The 15,236-nt window shown below is 41.7% G+C and overlaps 1 protein-coding gene across 7 annotated transcripts in view; it reads left to right on the plus strand.

Annotated features, from left to right (window-relative positions):
* The window catches only part of SLC9A9 (solute carrier family 9 member A9), a 667,550-nt gene that overhangs the window by 305,706 nt on the left and 346,608 nt on the right, over positions 1-15,236 (plus strand). For all 7 annotated transcript variants that reach the window (XM_029215042.1, XM_029215041.1, XM_029215045.1 and 4 more), the window contains one exon: positions 12,455-12,560. In XM_029215042.1, the coding sequence (XP_029070875.1) occupies positions 12,455-12,560 (106 nt within the window). The remainder of the gene's footprint in view (positions 1-12,454; positions 12,561-15,236) is intronic.

The following is a 15,236-nucleotide window of genomic DNA, read 5'->3' on the forward strand; positions in this document are numbered from 1 at the left end:
TTTAAAAGTCTCTACATAAACCCAGGTCTATAAAACACCATCATATAAACCCAGATTCTATTCTTGAGCTAATTTATCCAGAAATAAAAAGAACAGGTTGAATTTACATTATGTATCTCGTTCAGTGAACTGAAATAGCTTCCACTCGCAGTATTTCAATTACTTTCATGTAGTTTTCTTGGGTAGAGAGGATCCATTTCTTAGATGAAATAATTGAGGCACAGAGAAATGTTGGGTTTTTCTTAAGATTTTATAGTAAGTCAATGAAAGATTGACACAAAAGCCAGGACTTCTATTTTCTTAGGTGATTAGACTATGTTTTCTGTAAGACACTAACATCTGTATGATCAAAATGTATTATTGACTTCAGCTAACGTGCAGCCAGCTCTAAAATCAGTAATGTCCTTATTCTAACCATCAAAGCATCTGTTAAGTCAAAATTTAGAACCCAAAGCCACCAATTGGTAGCAAACGAAAACCTCCATCTGAATTTTTCTACCTGGAGAGTATACCATTTAGTGATAACAACAATTAACTAAGTGTGTACACATATATCATATAATTTGATCATCACCACAGCCAGTCAATTATCTCCATTTTAAGAAACTTAAGATTATAAATACTTAGGTGGTTTATTTAAGTCTACAAGGGTCATAAGTGGCAGAGATGGGAGACAAAGTGTATCCAACATTCTTTGTCCTACACCACTGTTATTTCTCAAAATATTATAGAACAGTGATGTGCCCATTAGGCTTAGCACAAAATGAAACCTAATAGTCAAGTTCTCACTTTATTGTTGATTTCATTTAACAAACATTTATTCGGCACCTGCTATGCACTAGGTACTATAGGAGTGACTGAGGGAGGGAGTGAGAAGCAAAATACTGATCCTGCCCTCAGGAAACTCCAGTCTAAAGGGGGATATAAATATGACAACTGGCAGTAAGTTTAAAAGATAAGACAGAGGTAGTCAGGCAGCTTTGTGAGCTCGGAGGAAGGGCCCCATGAACTCTTGTATCACTCTGGTGGGAAGAAGATCCTGGGAAGGCGTAGGACCTCCTTCAAGACAGTATTTTGCTTGATTGAAGAAGACAACATGTCAGTTGGAGGAACCACAAACCATGTTTCTCTCCTATAAGAGGTGGCCGTATGAGTAGGTTTTTTAAAAAAATTCCCGTTCAGGCCACAGATGGCATGACCTGCTCAATACTAGCAAGATCTTCCTAGGCTCAGACTCCCTTTGGGGGTGTCCTGGCTTGATAATTCTGGGGGCCAGGGTCAAATCGAGAGCACACCCTCTTGCTATTATAACAGCTCTCTCCTCACTTATGCAGAAGAGTCAAGCTCATGATCGTTTGTCTTTGACACTATTATGCACCTGTTGCTCTGCAACCCCTGATCTCAGTTCCCACCCAGGCTCCATCGGCATAATTAGGAAAATATGCACTCTCCACACCCAGAGTCTACAGTTTGGAGTTTAGGTCTGAGAGCCATAGAATTTTAGTTTTGGGAGGACCTTAAAGACAAGCTCTCTCAATCTCATTTTTAGACAGGGACCTTGAGACTCAGAAAGAGAAAGTAAATGTACATTGGGTAGGAGTAGGTGTTCTTTCCAAATGCAGGAATTCAAGGGGTAATTTGTGAGAAATGGAAGGAGGCAGAGAAGAGTTTTCGTCACTTCTCTGCTTGATAATATCTATTTACCTCTCTTGAAGGCATTTTTGAGTATCAAAGGGGAGACACACAAGTAGAAGGTGTCATTCCATTTTATAATGGACAAACCCTCTGATGGTTTTGATGACATGAATAATAGCATTAATGGTAACCACCATTTACTGAAATACAATATGCCAGACACTTTACATAAATTATCCCACTTAATCATTCTCCAAAAACCTGCGAGGGAGGGAATATTTTTATCTCCCTTTTGCCAGTGAAGCTTACTGAAAGCTTAGTGAGGTTAAGTAACTGGCTCAAGATCACCAAGTTCATTTGCATTGCAGCTGGGATCCGAACAGAGGTTGGTTTGACGTCAGAGTCAAGTTCCCAACCGTTATGTCTACCTCAGAACAGAGTTGTGAATAGCAAGGTCTTGGCGCAAAGGTCTTGCTTCAGAAATTGGAAGCCTAGTTATGGAAAGTCAGCTCCACAGAACAGAATTAGAGAAGATAGTGGGTGACAGCCAACTATATAAATGCCCGGGATATTGAGAATGGATAAAGCAAGACTCCAGGTGTTCTGAGGATGGGATTTCAAGAATACACTGAAAAACCATTTGAAGCAATTCAACAGCTCCGTGGACAGCTGGGAAACAGCTGTGGCCGACAGACCTCTCTGGCTCGCTGCTTTGGGGAACAGAATGGCTCTGCTTAAATGAAAGCAGTTCATTCTCAGCAGTGCTCAAAGACAGACCTGCAGAACAGAAGTTTCGAAAGTCAGTGTCCAGCCCACACTTTCCAATTATGTGTTAAAGAAGATATTGCATATGGGGGAAAACTGGATTCAGAAATTTCTTGGAGAGTGTTTCCTTGGACAAGAGCACCCTCTGGCTCCCTTTAGGGTTTGGCTTGGCTGACTGAGGTCAAAACCATGGGGCAATGAGGCAACTACTGAGTCACACTGAAGGCAGCACTCATTCTCAGAGTCACGTAAATGCCGCGGCAGCACTTGCACAGCCCGAAAGTGAGCACCTCCTGAAGGGTGAGATGCCTAAGGAGCCAGGAGGGCACCCCAAGTAGCAGCCTGGGTCGAGTCCCCTTGCTCTACAAAGCCTCTCAGAGGCCCCTGGGGTTAGGATTCCTTGAAAAGTGGTTTCCCTCCTTCTAGAGCACAGCCAAGAAAGGACAGGGACTGACCTTTTGCCTGGGTACTGTAAAAAAAAAAACACATTGTAGTGTTCAATGTATTATTTTGAACTGAAACAAAAACAGCTTTTTATAACAAGTGCTATCAGGTCAGTGAGTGGGCAAAGAAGTCATTGACCACAATGGGAGGACACAAGAGAGGCAGGAGCCGGTCTGATCTTCAAGGAGTTAGCCGTATGGCGCATGACCTTCAAGTTTCATTCGTTTGTTCACTCATTATTAGGTCAACAGAATTAACTGCCTGCTGCTTGCCAAAGCGACCAAAGGCATCAACAAATATATAGATGAATAACCAATACCAGTGATGACCAAGTTTTATCCAAGGGGACCAATTTAAAGAAAAGTAAAAATGCTTGCAGGCTGTTTTTTGGGAGGTGTTTTTGTTTGTTGTTTGTTTGTTTTTTAATACTGCTTTCACATAAGAAAAAGCATTTACCTGCACCTGAACTTCTGCCTGCTTATGTTATTTTCCAATCCAGAAAGGATTACTGTAGAGGACTAAAATTTCAGAGATGACAAAGCTAGTTCACACTGCAGTATCTGATGTAATATAGCACATCTGGAACTGGTTTCTTTTTCTTTCCTTGCCTGACCTTGTAAACCACTGAACTGCAAAGTGTGGCTTGTCTCTTGAAATTATATCCTATAATGCCAGAGATTTTTCCATTGTAAATAAGATAAGTCACATTTTTTAACACAAACAAAATGTTTCTGGGTAGGTGATGATGCCATTCCTTGAGATTGGTAGTTCAAGGGCAAGAGCAGCCGATTGACAAAGGCTGGCTGGGGGATAGGGAATCTATAGCACATCCATACCCAGTGCCAGGCACACAATGATGCTTAACAAGTATTTATTCCAGTAGAAGAACTCCAGGTGGAGTTGTCTTGGCAGTGGCTAGATACGGGAGTCCGTAGCTGAGGGAGAGGAAGAGATGGGCTGGAGATTGAGATTACTTAGTGTGGATGAGATTGCTCAGGGAGAGTTGGTCGAGTGAGAAGGGAACCGAGGAGGGGTTCCTGGGCAGCGTCTGCTTGAGTTTACACAGGAGAGAGAGAAAAAGGTTTGAGTTTACACAGGAGAGAGAGAAAAAGAGACAAGAGGGGTTGAAGGGAAATTAGGTGAAGCTTGTATCCCCAGCACAAAGGAGAGCACTTGGAAAGACAAGAAGTGTCCACAGTGTCATGTCACATAGAGGGCTCAACAGTCTGGAAGCCCAGGGAGGAAGTTCTGAGAGAAAGGGAGGAGGTGAGAGGTCCTCACATATGGCATCCTGGGCCGTGGGAAGAGACTCCGGGTTCCATGCTGTATCTCCTTATTAAGTTTGGCCAGTTTTTAAGATGGTTTTTACCTTTCTTATTCTAAAAATAGTGCATGCTTATTGTAAAAAAATTATAAAATACAAAACAAAGTTCAAAGAAGAAAAATAAAAATTATCCTGAGAGCTGCTTTATGACTTTTGGCTTGCTCGCTTTAGACTTGGCTTACCCAATTGTGTTAACTTTCCACCCTGGTTTGGAAGTCATCATTCCCACTTCAGCACCAATTCTTCACAGTGTAGGTCATATAAAATAAACACTGGAAAATAAAGTGATCTGATGAGCTATAAAGTAATACATTCTGAGTAAACGAGTGATCTGTTGTGTGTGATGATCGTACCAAGGGTGACTCGCATGGATAATTAATTAGCACAGAGGGCCCCATACGCACAAATATTTTCAAACCCACAGCCTTCTCATTGGTCCAGGTTTTCCCTTGCTAAGCATGAGCTAAAAGATTTGTCTAAGTGACTTCTTTTCTACCCATGGTGGGGTAGGGGCCGGGGGGACCGAAGGGCCGTTCTAGCTACATCCCCACTCAGTAACTCATATATTGAAAAATGAAATGCCTGGAAGTTTAGCCATTTTGTAGTTCCTATGGTGGGAGGGTAGCAGAGTGTATTCGTTTGCTAGGGCTGCTGTAACAAATTACCAGAAATGTTGCAGCTTAAGACAACACAAATTTATTATTTTATAGTTCTATAGGTCAGTAGTCCAGGTTGGCTCAACTGAGGTCTCTACTCCAGGTTTCACAAGGCCAAAATCAAGGTGTTGGCTAGTTGGGCTGTTACAGGGAAGCTCTAGGAAGAATCCTCTCCCAGGGTCATTCTGTTTGTTGGCAGAATCCAGTTCCTTGCAGTTATAGGACTGAGGTTCCTGTTTCCTTGCTGGCTGAAAGCTGGGAATACCTTGGCTTCTAGAGATCTCCCTCTGGCCCTTGCAAGTGAGTCCCTACATCTCAGAGTTAGCAATGGAGAGTTCAATCCTTCGCACCCTTGGAATCTTCCTGGCTCCCTCTTTTTTTCAGTCTCTCTTCTGCCTTGCCTTCAACTGCATCTCTGACCAGGCAAAGAAATTTCTGTGCTTTTAAGAGCCTGTGTGATTAGGTTGGACCCACCTGAATAATCCAACATAATCTGCCCATTTTAAGGGAACCTTAATTACATCTGCAAAGTCCCTTTTGCCGTGTAAAGGTTATATATGCACAGGTTCCGGGGGTTAGTGCATGGACATCTTTGGTGGTGGGGGCGGGGGGGCAGGCATTATCCAGGCTACCTCACAGAGTGATGACATGAATGATTGGACACATGGCATGATCCCTCTCCTCCTGTCCCTTTTCCCCTCTCTCTCACAGAGGCCCAGTGTGGACTCTTCTCAATATTACTCTTGTTCACCCTTAGCAGCTTGTCTAAACTGCTTAGAAAGCAGGAATATGCACCCTCTACTTTGAAACCTTTCTGTAATGTCCCTCAGGGTCTTGATCCACAGATTGGGCAATGATGGTATAAGATACCTGCTTGTTTCATATCTTTTTGTAGCAAGAGAAAAATTTATTTGTGAAACCCACTTATCTTATGATCATGACTAACGCTACCATCTTTTTTCCTACAATTGTTACTTTTCATGGGTCACAGTGATATTTTTACCTTCCATTGATGACCCATCCAAGCTTTGTCTGCTTTATGGCTCCACTGAGCTTTTCTCTGAATTTATTTCATGATTTGTAGGCAAACCCTTGCCTACTGTGTTCATTTTTAAAATGGCAAAATGCTTGTCGTAATCCTGATTGGAGAACGCTTGTTGATGACAGGGTGAGTCATCTTCACTCAGATATTGAGCATACTGCAGAGGTTCCCCATTAAACTGCACCATGGCTCATTAAACCCCATTGGTGAGAAAACTGGGCCTTATTTTAAATGTTTATGTTCCATGCTAATGTTAAGTTTAGAATATTTCTGTTGCAGGTACCTTTGGGAAAAATTTTTAAAGCACCAGCTAAAGTGCCAACAGATATCAGCCCATAAGTTCCCAAATATGGAATCTGGGAAACATCCCCCCGACCCCTGTATTTATTCTCAGGTTTCTCCCTTCCTAATCTTTAAATATCTTTTTTTTCTTAATACCAAACCTTGTGATCTTCTGATTACGTTTTTATATTCTCAGTAACTGCTAAGGACTGTACTCCTGGTTTTAAAGCAAAAGAGGAAGTAGATTCTTCTGGAACAACATTCAGCCATGTTTGAAGTCAAGGAAAGGACGTATGATAGTCAGTGTTTTTATTATTCATATATTGAAGAAATAATCTCTGTCCACAAAGCACTTACATTCCAAAAACAGACTTAAACAAACAGAAACACTCATGACAGAACTGTGATTCCAGAGATGTGCCAGTGGAATTAATATGAAAAGAATAATTTTCCTCATGTGGGAGTTTTAGAAATCCTCTACATATATGCCAGCTGGTTATAGTGTGGCAAAAGATATTAAGATCTAGGGTGGCTTTCTCAACAGGAATCCAAGAGAGTTAAATTCTACAGAAAATGATTTGAGCAACTATTTTCTCATTTCTCTCAAAGATGATGCTTAGCCAGTATCATTCTGAGTGCAGAGGATGTAAATTAATTCATTACATACAACAAATGTCTTTGGACAATGGTTCTCAAACTTTTTGGTGTCACAACCACTTTACAATTCTTCAAAATTAGGAAAGACCTCAAGGAGCTTTTTGTTTATGGGTGTTACATCTATCAATTCTTACCATGTTAGAACTTTAAATTTTTTAACATATTTTCATTGATCTATTTAAAATAGCCATCATAAACCATTTATAAGCTAAATGACATATTTTTATAAAAATAAATTTATTTCCAAAACAGAAAAATTTACTGAGAAGAGTGACATTGTTCTACATCTTTTCAAATCTCCTTAATATGTGGTGTAGTAGAAGACAGCTGGATTCTCACATCTGCTTCTGCATTCAATTGCACTCGCACACATCATATAGCTTCTGGAAAATTCCACTGTACACAGATGACATAATAAGAAGGAAAAACTCAAGTGACATTGTCATATTATTCTGAAAATGGTTTTGACCTTGGGGAATCTTCCTGGATAGGTCTCAGGAACTCCCAAAGGACCCTGGACCATACTTTGAAACCATTGCCTTGGGGCATTAGGGCTTGTTTCTCCCAGGGATCCGTGGTGAAGAGGGCTTCAATAGTGTGCTTGCCTATGGTACTTTCTCCACTACTAACTCGGTACCAAAATAACATATCATATTGATGGCCAAAATAAAATTGCAGCGTTTTAGGGTTAAATCATCCATGATGATTTGTGTACCTTCTGATTTAGAATTACCTCAAAGAAGTAAATCTAGTGGTTAGCTTTCTAGATCTGGCATAGTTTCTCTGACTTATTTCAGAAGGGTTAGGTTTTCTAGTTGTGATTCTAGGATATGATTAGCAAAGCTTGACTGGCCAAACCAGTACATGCACTGATTCTGCTGCCAAGGCTTCACTGAGAAGGTTTAGGCTCAAAATAATTCCAGTATTCGAGCCTGTACTAGGATACCTCAACTTTTTTGGAAGCCTCTCCTTGAAATCTCACTCTGTATAATATTTCAGAAAAGTGGGAAGAGTTACAGGAGAATTTCGTTTATAGGAATTACATGAGTAAAAAAAAAAATCCCACATTTCCCCAATAATCACTTGTGGAAATGCAAAAATGCTACCTTATTTATGAGACTACCAGGGTTCTCCACCTGTCAGGCCTGACATGGTTCAGCTGCACAGGCCAGAGACATTTTTGATTCTCCATGTGTCAGGGACAAGTGTCACACATACTGATTTGCACAGAAAACCACAGAGAGCACTCTCCAGGGAAAGCCAGCATTTTGACAAGGCTCAGTGATGACTTAGAGCAACAGGGGTAGGAACTATTGTGTGATGTTGTCCATAGACCCATATCATTTGAAATTTAAATTCCTTGTAAAACACCAAGAAAATATGGGTCAGAGAGCTGCTAATGGAGATTCTAGGGAAGGGACTGTCACTAAATCACCCTGAAGACTTAAAAGTGACTGAAAGAGCATTAGGAAAGAGGTCAGTTCAAAAGCTAGCAGTAAAAAAAGAAAAAAAGAAAAACATCATTTAAGAGTCAACACATTGAGGTACTGATGGGGTCAGCCAGTCATTATCTGAATTTTTATCTCCAGGTATGGTTATTACACTTGAGATGAGAAAATAATAGTTTCAATGCTTTAAAGGGGTTCCCCTCTTTTTCCCCTCTCTTCAACTTCTTTATCCGCTTATTCTGCTCAACCTGTAATTTAGAAATTGAAGAGAAAGCCACTCTTGGCTTTCTGCTCCATAGGCTTCGCTTTATCACCAGCTTCTCAGAAGTGCCATCCACTCCACTGCCTCATTCATTCCCCCAAGACCCCTCGCTGTTTGATTTCTGAAACTATTTTCTCAGATATCTCCAGTGAGTCAGTGACATTTCTCAACCATCCGCTGCTCTTACCTGGGGGTAGTTATGTGTGTGTGTGTATGTGTGTTTGGACATAAAGTTATGTATGCTTGTATTCCTTACTACCAATGTGGGAGACAAAGCGGATATTTCTCCAGCTAAAAAGTCAAGTAGAAAGGGGATGTGTTGGGGAGGGGTCCTGAGCCCCAAGCGGAGCTTCCAACCCATCACTAAGCGATGGGTGCAACTACAGCATGACAAAGGCAAAGATGACTGAATCCCCTGATAAAATCAGAGGCTTAAGAAATTGGATTGTGTCTTCTCCCCTTCTTATCCACATGGGGTCTAGAATGTTCTCCTCATACTGTCACAAGAAGGCTCATCTAACTATGCATTGCTTTTCAGCCCAGCCTCGGACCTAGGTTGTCCTTACAAACCCAGCAACACGTGTGGGCAGAGCTTGTGTGAGCATGTCCACAGCTGTTCCAAGACATTCTCTCCTGGGAAGGTGACACAGAGTCTTGGACATTGTGTGTGAGATTGAGCCCTGCCAACGAGCTAATTAAATGTGTTTTTTAAAAGCTCTAAGCTTAGCAGCGAAAGTGGGCGGCTAATTTCCTGACTCACCTACTCAACTCATTTGTGGTCCCAGCAAATACTTCCTCTTGTAGGACACACTGCCTGGCTCTGTTTCCAAGCCGTTCCATTTCTTCACAGGGTAAATAGGAATGCACAGAGTAATAGCTTTCTCTCTTGTGTGGGATAACGTTTATGAAGTGGAGTTCAGTTCTTTGTGCAAAAGGAATTGTGGGGGCTTGCCTGGTGGCGCAGTGGTTGAGAGTCTGCCTGCCGAGGCAGGGGACACTGGTTCGTGCCCTGGTCCGGGCAGATCCCACATGCCGTGGAGCGGCTGGGCCCGTGAGCCATGGCCACTGAGCCTGCACGTCCGGAGCCTGTGCTCCACAACGGGAGAGGCCACAACAGTGAGAGGCCCACATACCACAAAAAAAAAAAAAAAAAAAAAAAAAGGAATTGTGGGAATGTCAGAACAGTTTTGAACAAAACTGGATATTCAATTAAGAGCCTTTCCCTTCTAAGGCCCAGAGCTGTCACTGGAAAGGTGCAGAGCCCATCCCAGCCCAGGGTGGACTTTGTAACTGGGGATGTGGGGAAAGAAACCCTGGGCCTTACATCCCTATTTGTGAGCCTAGGAAACCTGTGTGTCTGGGAGTGCAGACAAGCTGCAAGTCATCTTCAAAGCTTGGAAAATCAACAATCACAATAAAACAACAGCCAATATTCAATAGAGCTTCCATGATAGAATTTTCTAATTTAAAAATTACTTTTATTCCACAAAATCCTAGCAAAAGGAAAATGTTGCTAATTAAAACCCCCAATGGAAGTCTCTTTGTTTGGATTAGATGCAGGGTCTTGACTATCCTAGCAGTAGACAGAGGTTACTTAGCAGAGGTAATTGTTAGCCCCTCCTACGACCGCCTGCAAAGGCTGAGGGTGGTGGCAAATGTGAACAGCTACATGCTAGTAGAGAGGACATCTCTGCCATTCTGCCTATCGTGATTAAGGATCTACTCAGCTAGAATAATGAAATTGACTCTATGCCTAGTAAAATGGGAGCCGGCTAATTGTCATGCCAATTCATGACATTTTATATCTGTTGTCCCTTTACCTCAGAGCTAGTTGTTGAATTCAATTCTCCTTTCCCTAGTATAATTTTTAGTAAATAAAACTCTATGCATGATGAATATGGTTTTCAGCCAACTTGTTCATGCTTAGGGTCAGGTTTGGCAAATATCCCACGCGTATGTTTCATGCTTCTTTTTCTCCACATACCCCTTAGCTGTAAATGTTCCCCAAGGATCTCTCATGAACTCTCTTCTCTTTCTATGTACTTTGCCCAGGCAATCTCAGCCACTCCTGTGGCTTTATGTTCCATCTACATGCTTATAACACTTAAAATCTTTCTTCTGCTTTAACTCTGTCCAACTCAGCTTACAGCCTTTTATTTCCAGCTTTCTTACTGAAATCTCCATTGGAAATTCTACCTGGCTATTTAAGTCAACATGTCAAAAACCAAACTTACAAAATGCCCCTGTCTACAAACTAATTTATCTTATGCAGCCCATCTACCAACTAACTGCCCAGGGTTGAAACCAAGATCACTCCTTGCTGTTTCTCAAGCACCAAGACCCACCAATTCTCCATCCCAAATATCTTGTGGGTATTGTCACCTCTGCTCTGTCCTCCCTGACATTATCTTTTATTCATTCACTCACTAAAGGCTTACTATATTCTAGCACCGTGCTAAGGGCTAGTGACATAGAGGGAAGATGAGAACCAACGAGTAAGTAAAATACAAAGCACGGTGGTCACTGACCTATCAGAACCCAGGGTGGTGGATGTTCAGGGCAGAGCAGGATGTGCAAGAATTTAGGAGACTGAATCTAGGACTCTTCCTGTCTTGGTACAACTCATCTCTTGCCAGAACATTTGGGAAAGCTTCTAGCCACACGTCCATTCTGCCCTCTGCGCTGCTGCCTGAACTTAATTTCAAAAGTTTAAAGCAGATTGTGTCATGGTCTGACTAAAACCCTTCCATTATAGCAGGACAAGTGCCAAACTTCTTGATTCTACTTACAAAACAGTCCAGCTCAGCTTTTTCTCCCCCCAGCACTCTTTTATACAACACAGTTACTAACCTCACGGCCCATGAAATAGGAAAAGAAAGAGCAGAAATGAAAATGCCCACTCTGCCTTAAAAATTTACCATCAGTGTCATTTTCAACCACCTTCTTTTCCCCTTTGGCAATCAACTCAATGGATCATTTTCCTAATGATTGCTGTTCACACTTTGCATGACTGCTTCAAGTATCAAGACACTGAATAGTTTTGATGACCACAGCCAATCAGTGTGTGATTATTTACTGCCCTGGTGTACTCCCAAAGGCTCCATACAGATATGAGGTATATAGTAGCCATGCAGCAGGCTGCCGAAAATGAATCCTTAGGTCTTGCTTTTAGGAACATTGAGTCCATCTTTATAGATGAGTGTGATCTCGAGAGAATGAGAGCCAGGTGCCGACTACCTCTCCCTTCACAGGAATAAGTCGCTGCAACAACATTCATTCATTCATTCACTTAGTCGTTCATGCATCAAACAGGAGTGACCCAGGTCTTTGCTGAGGGATCAGGGGTGTGGAGGGGAAATTTGAAAGGCTTTTAAAGATTGAATAAAGGTTTTTTGTTTTGTTTTGGTTTGGTTTTTGGGGGAGCAAGAAGTGTGTGTGTGTGTGTGTGTGTGTGCATGTGTGTGTGTCTGTGTGTGTCTGTGTTTATGTATTTAAGGAAGGAGGGGAACAGTAGCACTTGGATGGGAAACAAATAGCTGCTCTGGTAAAGTGAATCAAAATGCCAAGGTAATTAAAAAATGACACGAGTTTGGGAAATTACGGCAAGTTCCTTGTGGCTTGAGGGAGGCAGCAAAGGGTGGTTAGGGGGTGGGAGTGGTGCAGAAAGAGATACTGGAAGGTAAAGAGCATGAAGATTATAGAAGACTCGTACCAAGGAGCTCAGACTTTCTCTTGTAAGCAGGGAGGAGCGAGCCCAGAGAAATCTCTAAGCAGGGAAGTGAACAGTCAGATCGTTTTTTGATTAAAGGTTCGGTGCGTGTATAGTGATGGATTTGAGAAGATGAACATTTAATGAGTGCTTTATACAGGTGACCACAACCAAGGACAAGTCCCTGGCTACGTCCCAGCTAACTCTGCGTATCTGTGTGTCTTCCCTAGTGACGGTGTTGGCCATTTTCCATGAACTGCATGTCGACCCCGACCTGTACACACTCTTGTTTGGGGAGAGTGTGTTGAATGATGCAGTTGCCATAGTCCTTACATAGTAAGTACCAGAACTTGGCCTGTGCTTCTTTGACCATGTAAAATATGCTTCTACTTGGTGATAATTCCTAGTGGCTTTAATAGTATCTTTTCTTTTATGTCATAGAGATACAGTCAATTTCTAACTTTTAAGAAATTATTATCACAGAAGAGCTCCAAGAGTAGGAACATTTCATTAGCCACTTAATTTCTAACACCATTAATAAGCTTCATGTTTCCAGCTTATTACAAGATACTACTCAAAGGGTAACATTTTTGTTCTCGGTGTATGTATTTAGCTGATTCACTTAGGCTTCCTAAAATGCCCATAAATAAGCTTTCTTCATTTCAAATCAATATCATTTAATTTTTTTCCTTAAGTCACTTTCCAGATAATAGACTAATAGAAACCGTTGTATTTATACTAATTTTGGCAAATTGGAGATAGAAGTTGAGAGCCAGAATATTCTTTATTTATCAGTGCAAATGTAACACGTTATAGAAGCACACACATTTTAAAATCATCACGTGACAAGTCAAAATGATGGAGCTTCGTCTGCTAAGAGTTAATGTAATTTTCCCTTCATCTTTTCCCCTTTAGATGCTTACCATTTATATTTAATAAATGACACTTTGGTGGCTTTCACTATGTCAGAGGTCTCTTCTTGGTTTTAGATTAAGACCAACATTTTGGGCAACAGTCAGTTACCCTAGAGGGAGGTAGCTATCTAATAATTAAATGTGACAACAAGATTCAATTCAGTGTTTTAATTACTTCAAATGCATTTGAAAATGTATTGCAAAGTAACAAAGGATTTTTAAAAGTCAGATCGCCCAGAGGGGAGTAGGAAACAACAGGGTAGCACTATTCTTTTTTTCTGCCAGCTGACATTTCTTAAGGCTGCCACCCTAGAGTTACCACTGAATTCAGCAACTTTCAAGAAAGAGTCTCCAAAAAAACTTATATTTTACCTGCCTACTGAGAAGTGCCTCTCCTGCATTAAAGGAAAATACCAGTGAGTGCAAATTAAGAGCAAAAGCCATGGCAGATTCACAAATGCCAAAGGATGCTTTTAAAGAAACACCAAGAACAATTAATTAAAACATCAGGGATCTTTGTCCAAGATATACTAGTATTAAAGGAACATTTGGAGGAAAACTTTTTAAAAATCTGCTGAGTCCCTCATCTTCACTTCCTGAGCTGCCATGTTGTAAAAAGGCCAAGCAAAGCAAAACGACTAAAGCACAAATGAGCCTTGGGAAAGAATCATGCAGCTACAGCCAAGGAAAGGTTTGGCCTTTCTACTTTCAGCACTACCATGCACAGTAGTTTTCCATTCAAAATGCAGACTCCAAGGATGAATGTTGACACTGTTGAGCACAAGCCTGGGAGGCATTTGAAACAGTCCATTTAAGATCTCCCCAGGTCAATATGTGGTTATTACTGGTAGCGCCTTTTCTACTCCCCTATCCGTGTGTTGCATGTCTTAATAAAATGTGTTTCCCACCATGGCAAGATCCTTTCCTTTCTAGGCACCAGACACTTGCCAGTCTAGCTGAAATCTTGTGCTTCCCAGCTTTGGCATTTCAGGTATTGTGCAGAGTGACCCCAGTGAGTTTCAACTTTAAAATAAAGATAATTCTAAATTAGGAATACTTGACACGGAAGCTTCCACACATTCAAACCTGCAAGCTCGTTCTTCCACCTGGTGCATTTGGACTCCACCAGCCTCTTCCAGGAGCTCTATTAGCGTTAATGTACAGCTGTCCCTCTGTATCCACAGGGAATGGGTTCCAGGCCCCCTGTGGATACCAAAATCCACAGGTGCTCAAGTCCCTTATATGAAATGGCATATAGTACAGTCAGCCCTCTCTATCCGTGGGCCCCATGTCTGCTGAGTCAACTAACTGAACCTCGGATTGTTCGATGAGGAACCCGCGAATACGGAGGGCCTCCTGTAACTAGGTTACCCTGGGTCTAGACTCTCGTCCCCCTGTGCCGTCTGTTGACCACTTCTTCTTTCACCTTACACAATCCTCCATGTGTTTTACTCTTCACTTTTCTCGCTTGCTTCTTAAGCTTAGTTTGCAGCACGTATGACAATCTCTTTTTTTTTTTAACATCTTTATTGGAGTATAATTGTTTTACATTGTTGTGTTAGCTCTGCTGTATAACAAAGTGAATCAGCTATATGTATGCATATATCTCCTCCCTCTAATGTCTCCCTCCCACCCTCCCTATCCCACCCCTCTAGATGGTCACCAAGCACCGAGCTGATCTCCCTGTGCGATGCGACAGTCTCTTTTTATACATCTACTTACAAACACATTCCCTCTCCTTTAATGCTGCATCCCCAACTATCTTCTAGTTCCCATGGAAGAACCCTATTTCACAGTTTTCCATGACTTTCAGACCAGGAGTTCAAACATTTGTCTCTCCATTTTTCTCTTCCTTCACTCTAACTTCACATAGTAGCCAGACACATCTCTCTGGCTTGTAGCCTCATGCCTTTCTTCACAGGCGCAAAGCTCTCTTCCCAGGTCCTGCTTCTGCCCCATCAAGTCTTTCACCATGTACCTCAGTCTCCTCCTCTGGGAACCACTAGCTCACATGCTAAAGTCCCTCCTCCACCTCCGTATGTGCCTCCATCGATTCCTTGCTAGCTCAGCCATGAAATCTTGGGTTTACACGTATATT

The sequence above is a fragment of the Monodon monoceros genome, unplaced genomic scaffold (genome assembly GCF_005190385.1).
Source record: "Monodon monoceros isolate NGI ecotype Baffin Bay Population unplaced genomic scaffold, NGI_Narwhal_1 Super_Scaffold_11, whole genome shotgun sequence".
NCBI lineage: Eukaryota > Metazoa > Chordata > Mammalia > Artiodactyla > Monodontidae > Monodon > Monodon monoceros.